This window comes from Colobus angolensis, unplaced genomic scaffold (genome assembly GCF_000951035.1).
Source record: "Colobus angolensis palliatus isolate OR3802 unplaced genomic scaffold, Cang.pa_1.0 Scaffold6, whole genome shotgun sequence".
NCBI classification, from domain to species: domain Eukaryota; kingdom Metazoa; phylum Chordata; class Mammalia; order Primates; family Cercopithecidae; genus Colobus; species Colobus angolensis.
In genome coordinates, this window is record NW_012119598.1 from 3,720,412 (window position 1) to 3,727,303 (window position 6,892).

Sequence of the window (6,892 nt, forward strand, 5' to 3'; positions counted from 1 at the left end):
CCCGCACCCTCGCGGGGCATCTGCTACCCACACCCGCACCCTCGCGGGGCATCTACTACCCACCCCCGCACCCTCGCGGTGACGCTACTACCCACCCCCGCACCCTCGCGGGGCATCTACTACCCACCCCCGCACCCTCGCGGTGACGCTACTACCCACCCCCGCACCATCACGGGGCATCTACTACCCACCCCCGCACCCTCACGGGGCATCTACTACCCACACCCGCACCCTCATGGGGCATCTACTACCCACACCCGCACCCTCGTGGGGCATCTACTACCCACCCCCGCACCCTCGCGGGGCATCTACTACCAGGGCAGGGCGGGAAGGCAGTACCACTAAGCCAAAAGATAGGTGCTTTCTTCCCTCTCAGGCACCTGAGCAAAGGAAGCTCAGCTCCCGCGAACCCTTAAAGCAAGGATAAGACTGACTGATGGCCAGAAATTTGGTTTTCATTGTTGACTAAACAGTAGCAACACAGGGTCACATCCATAATCTACTTATAGGTCAGGTGAGAGTATCAGCATGAAGGGGGATGGGAAGGAAGGGAAAGGAAGAGAAACAACATTTATAAAAAGGTAAAACAATCATTTTCAGGGTAAACACTGCTCTATCCATGGAGCACTGGTTTTCAATCTTGACTCAACATTAATTCCCTGGAGAGTTCTTTAAAAAACCCAGTTGCCCAGGTCAAACCCCCTTTACCAGTGTGTTTAGTGCCTTCCCGCTGCCCCCTGCCCGGAAGCCAGCAACTCAAAAGACCTAAGGTTACCCATAGTTCAAAAAGGCATATTGGACTGATATTGAGCAGGGGTGGGCAAGCTATTTTTTGTAAAGGACCAGATAGTAAATATTTTCAGCTTTATATAATACCATCCTGCTGCATCCACTCAACTCTGTGTGTAGCCAGAAAGCCATAGGTAATACCTATGTAAACATACGAGCATGGCTGTGTTACAATAAAACTTTATTTACAAAAACCGTGGGCCCAATGTGACCCACAGGCTGAAGGTTGCCCACCCCTCACCTAGAAGAGATAGGGAGGCTTTTCTAAATCACTCCTTTAATATCTCCAAATTCCCCTCTCCTAACACAAGACCCCCACCTCCCTGCAAATCCATTCATAAAAATTCATGTCAGAATAACCCTGTGGGGTGGGTAGCAAGTAGTTGTAAAGCCAGCCTGGCCAGTGGATTTGCAGATTTTTGGAGCTGGGTGAAGGGCACGGGGGACTCATTCCACTCTTCTGTCTACTTTTGTGTATAGTTGAACATTTTTCCAAGACAGAAAGTTCAAAAAATAAAATTTTTTAAAAAGAGAGGAAAACCTTCTCAGACAGAACCACAAGCTGAAACTAGCGGGAAGTGTGGGAATCCTGTGTCCTGCCCGGGGCTGGGCCTTCAGGAAGCACGTGCAGACGCACCAGCCCAGCGCGCTGTGCAGAGGATACTCACGACCAGTAGAGCAGCATGAGCAGGAAGGGGCAGATGATGAGGGCCTGCAGCACCTGCCAGTCCCGGCACAGGGCGGCCAGCCCAGGCATGAGGAACTGGCCCGCCATGGCCACGAAGCTCGCCACCATCGTAATCATGAACCGTTTTCCAGGGGGGCACAGCTCTATTCCTAGAACACAGAACCAATGAGAGAGAGATGAGTGCCCCGCTCGACAGCCTGAGGAGTCCTGGGTGCACCTGGGCCAGTGCACTGCTCAACCCACCAACGACTGAAATTGTTTTCATCTGCTGCCCACCACAAGTGCCCTATGTGGTGTGCCAGTGTTTTATGGGCACATTGAGGCTCCAACTGGGAGGCGAAGCGAGATGGTGGTTCAAGGCCACAGGGCTAGTCGGTGACAAAGGGATGCTGTAATTCAGAGGAGTTCAGCTCAGAAAGCAGGAAACGGTGCTGCCTGTGGGACAGATCGCCCATTGTTCCCGCTTCCTCTGCTCTCCAGACATCACTGAGCTTGCTGTCCAGCATGTTCCCCTCATGCCCATCCTGTTGCCATTCCTTCCTGTCCATGATGCCGTATCAGGGGCCATGTCGACCTCTAGACAGGATACCAGGCATGTCCATATACCACACCCACCCACAGGCACCACCCGCCCCTTCTTCTGCTTCTCACTCCAGGGCTCCTTGAGCAGTCCGAGCTCCAGGCAACCTACTCACACTGTGAGACAGAGGGAGACTGAGTTGAGTCGCAGTTTGTCTATTAAACAAGCCAAAAAACAACAATAAGGCTGACTCAGATCATACAGCAATGACCCTACCACAAAGCCCCTTCTCCATGTGGGCCACTGCAACACAGTTGAGTCGTGCATACTTTCTCTGTCCCTATTGGACAACTTCCCCTGGGCAAGGCCCATGTCTAATTCATCTTTGTAGCTCCAAAACCAAAAGTAGTATCTATTTTCTACAAATGCCCACTGAATAGAGGGGGGACCATGGCCCCTCTTATTTGCAAGAATCTATTCTTTTACTTTGACCTTGAGTCAAAAAGATGATCAGAAAACTTTAATCTGTGGCACCCAAGTGACAACCAATACAGACCTCCTACATGAATCACCATAATGAAAGCCCTAGTAGAAAAAGCAGCTGAGTTATATATATATATTTTTTTTCCCCCCCTTACAGAGCATGTATGTTTATTTGCTATTCTCCGGCTATATGTAGTATTCTCTAAAGGTTTCTTGTCTGCTTGCTCTTTTAAACATAAGGTAAAAGAAGAGGAGGAAGGAGGAAGAGGGGGAAGAAGAAGAAGAGGAAGGAGGAGGAAGAAGACAGACCCTTCGGAGACAACACTTTTATGCCTGTGTGTTGGAGGCTGTTCGGATGGTGGGCTTCATGGATCAGCTGTGACGGCTCATCTGCTGGCTGTCTAGAGACCACAGCAGAGGTAGGAGGTCAGAAGGCAATAAGGGAAGCAGACTAGAGAGTGAACAGATGAATTACTCTTGGCTACAAGGATATCACCAGCCCTAACAAGGAGAGGGTGCTATGCCCGCCAATTCCTACAGCAGCTCATCTGCTGGAAAAAAATAATAATGCCATCAGAATTTCCATTCCTGCTCAGCCACAAGCAAACAGATCATCATTATAGCCATCAGTGAACAAGAGAGAAACCAGATTTCACTGATGATTGCTTATAAAGAGGTTTCTACCATTTAATTAGGAAAACAAGATTAAATGGCTCACTCCTGTTCATTTGCTGCCATGCTGTTCCTTTTGGTACCATAGGTCAGGTTCACTTAAAAGATCACTACTTAGCAGGGTCCAGATCTGGCATTTCTGCTCTTACAAACAATAAAGAAAACGAGGTCTTTTAAGAAAAGACTAACAGTTGTAGGTCTTGTTTTCATTTATTAAACACAAGCAGTAAATTGGCTGCTATGGAAACCAGAAATCTACATTAGCCGTGGTAAATTCAGTGTTGGAAGCTCGGCATGGGCTAGTATCAGATAAAGAAATTCAGCACTTGGCCTTCCAGGTAGCCTTTAAACAAAGTCAAAGAGATAATGTGGAAATAGCATGATGGCGTCGTATCAATGGTTTACTGGTACAGCAGACATATATTGCTTGCTGTTTTTCTCTTCAATACTTCTCTTTAGTGACATGACACAATGAAAATATCTGCAACTACACTTCTTTTACCAGAGTCCCCCTTTGGGATGTCTAACCCCACATCCTAATTACACTGATGTGATGTCACACAAGGGATCATGAGGCCACTTCCCAGACCAGGTTCTAGGTTTGCAGATGAGCAGGGAAAATGGTCCCTTGCTGGGCCAGTCTGGCTTCAGTCTCCCCTTGCTACAAGTGAGTTGCTGTGGCTGGCATATCTCTTAGTGTGACTGTCAATATGACAGTTATTAAATGGTCATAGTTTTTCTTCCAAAGGTTGTCTGAATCTTCTCCTATATGTAAGTGGTCGGTGTGGCCCCTAACTCTTTGCTGCCTAAACTGTAGTGTGTGAACCTGCTGTGTCGGTATCACATGTGAGCTTGTTAGAAATGCAGCCTCTCAGCCTCCACCCAGACCCAGAGAATCAGCATCTGCATCTTAATGAGCTCCCCAGACAACTCCTTGAGAAGCACTGGCTCCCTGTATTTCTCCCAAACTGTACGCATGTGTGGCCTGGCAGACACATCTGTAGGAGCTGAAGAAGTGGAATAATTTTCTGACGTCTCCACTCCTGTTTTTGCTAGGAATCCTAGCAGAGCCTTGACTTTAGTTCGTCAAGTAGAAAAATGCAGGGCACTCCAGCAGAGACTTGGTATTTTAGCATTCCTGCCGAGGTGATGGAAAAACACAGTGGCTTGATGGAAGGACACAGGTGTGGCCATCTGCAGTTAACTCCCTTTTTTGCCTTGCCTCTCCAGAAAATCTTTGCAAACTGCTTGAATCTAACTACATTCTGAAGGTGGCTATAAAGATGTTTTTGTAAAAGAAAGCAATGATTAAGAAACTGCAGGCACTTGAGGATTGCCATTAATGACAAGTTTCTCTGGAAGATGACAAATCAGTTTTTTGGAAGTGGGAGAGAAAAGAATACATGAGCACATTTAAGCCTTGAGTCCTGGCATCCGTCAGGAGGGACGGGGACTGCAGGTAGATTGTTTTTGCTGGGCTCTGTAAGCTGAAGCATTTGGGGCAGCAGCTCCCACACCCTGAAGGTGGTTCTGGCTCCCTGGCCAGGGCCACTGGCCTTGGGCTTGAAAGGCAGGGAATGATGTCCCCAATCCAACTGTCCCTTCAGGGCCTGGCTACTGTGGAGAGTAGGTCACTCACAGGCAGGCATCCACAGTGCCCGTGGAAGACCTTGGCTGGCAGCGGTGTCCCGGTACTTGCTAGAATCAACTTCTTTGCCAGTGGAGCCAAACCCAAATCCTTTGAGTAGATTTTCATTTATGGGCAGCAAGACTCCCCCTGATGATGTAAAACATTTAAGGGCCACAAGAAAATGTCTTGGGTGATGCAGCAAAGATTCAAACATTGAACTATCTCAAGTGGCCAGCATGTAGCACTTCCACTGTTGTGGTTACAAGCCTGGACTCTGTAGCCAGAGTGCCCAAGTTCAAATCCTGCTCCTGGTACTTAGAAGCTGCGACCTTGGTTCAGTCAGTTAGGAGTTCTGTGCCTCAGTTTTGTTGTCTGCAAAATTGGGTATTGTGAGCACTAAACAGCATATAGTGCTAGAACATAAGTTCTATGTGTCATAATCTCACGCATTATTTTTCCAGATTTTGGAATACTTGCATATACATAATGAGATATCTTGGACAAGGGACCCAAGTCTAAACACAAAATTCATTTATGTTTCATATAAATCTTATACACATAGCCTGAAGGTAATTTTATAAGAGATTTTAAAAAATTTTGTGCATGAAACAGTATTTTGACTGTGACCCCTCACATAAGGTCATGTGTGAAATTTTCTACTTGTGGTGTCATTTAGGTGCTCAAAAAATTTCAGAGTTTAGAGCATTTCACATTTCAGATGTTCTGATTAGGAATACCCAACCTGCATAACAATATAATTATTGCCAAGTCACTCTTTGGTCTCATTCGACATGGTGAGATCCCGTCTCTAAAAAACAACCAGCCAAACAAACCACCGTTACTTTTCCACTGACACCTTAATGAAGAATGCCTACAAGCTACTCTTGGCAACTAGATACACTTTGTCGATGAGCAGAGAAATGACTGAAGGTTGTGAGAATGAAACAGTACGTAGCTGAGACTGAACTGAGGCATTTGGTCAGTGAATCAACACGGACCACGACTAAGTCTGAGCACAGAGGCTGCCCGGAGGCTCTGATAGAAATGTGACGTTGTTAGGAGGCCACAGCTCTGGGAGATTTGCTTTTCAGAAGTTGTGAGATTCTTACACATTTTCAGGAGGAAAAGAACATTGTACTTCCCAGGATAGTCACTTCATGGGAAGGAGGAGGAAGGCCTGAGGGAGTGGGGTGTGGGGGTTTGATGTGTCATGTGGCGTGGGCTGCAGTCGCAGGCATTTGCTCGAACACGAACTCCGGTGCTGCCGGGAGAGGGCTGACTTTGAGGGAGGGGCTTCTAGATAATTTGGGTGGGTCTCATCTCATCTGTTGAAAGACCTGAACACAGAGTCGAGGCTTCCTTGAGGAGGAAGAAGATTCCACCAGTGGACAGCAGTGCCCGCCCCCGTGCCCTGGAGTTCTGACGGCTGGCCCTCCCGCTGGCCCCTCATGGATGTCAGCCTAGCCACCCCTCACAGTCGTGTGGGTCAATTCCTCACAGAAAATCTCTAAATAGATATCTCCTGCTGTTTTCTTTTCTCTGGTTGAACTCTGAGACAGAGGTCAGGGGGTCCTGCATATCACACAGGGTCACACGGGGCCTCCCGCAAAGCCCATCTCCGAAGCTGTATCCCCCTCCCCTCCCCTTCTTACTGCCCACTCTCTCATCCTGTCCCTGCTTCTCTTCCCCGGCCAGCCTGGATCAGGTCCCAGCCTCACAGGGACCGTCTGTCAAAACACCAAGCTCAAGGGACCGTCTGTCAAAACACTGCAGCACCCAGGGAGGAGCCCCAGAGAAAACGCAAAGCTCTGAGCTGTGCTACTGGGCAGGGATTCGGCCCCAGCTCCAGTGGCTAAGGCATCTGCCCACCAGACATACCAGAAGTGACCAAAGTTTTAACATTCTCCCCCCGCCTCCCTCACTCCCCACAAACACACACACTGATCTAACTGTTCATTGGATTCAGTAATTATAAATAAATTTTTAAAAACCCTTTGAAGCCAATCTTTAAAAAAAAAAAAAAAGGGGCCACCCTCCCATAATGCACAAATGAGTAAAACACAACACTTACTCTTTCTCAAATACGTCTAAGAAACCCTTGAGCCGGGCG

General features: G+C 47.9%; 1 protein-coding gene across 3 annotated transcripts in view; it reads right to left on the reverse strand.

Moving 5' to 3' along the window:
- The window catches only part of SLC22A23 (solute carrier family 22, member 23), a 192,385-nt gene that overhangs the window by 54,366 nt on the left and 131,127 nt on the right, over window positions 1-6,892 (reverse strand). For all 3 annotated transcript variants that reach the window (XM_011962614.1, XM_011962615.1, XM_011962613.1), the window contains one exon: window positions 1,458-1,626. In XM_011962614.1, coding sequence (XP_011818004.1) covers window positions 1,458-1,626 — 169 coding nt within the window. The remainder of the gene's footprint in view (window positions 1-1,457; window positions 1,627-6,892) is intronic.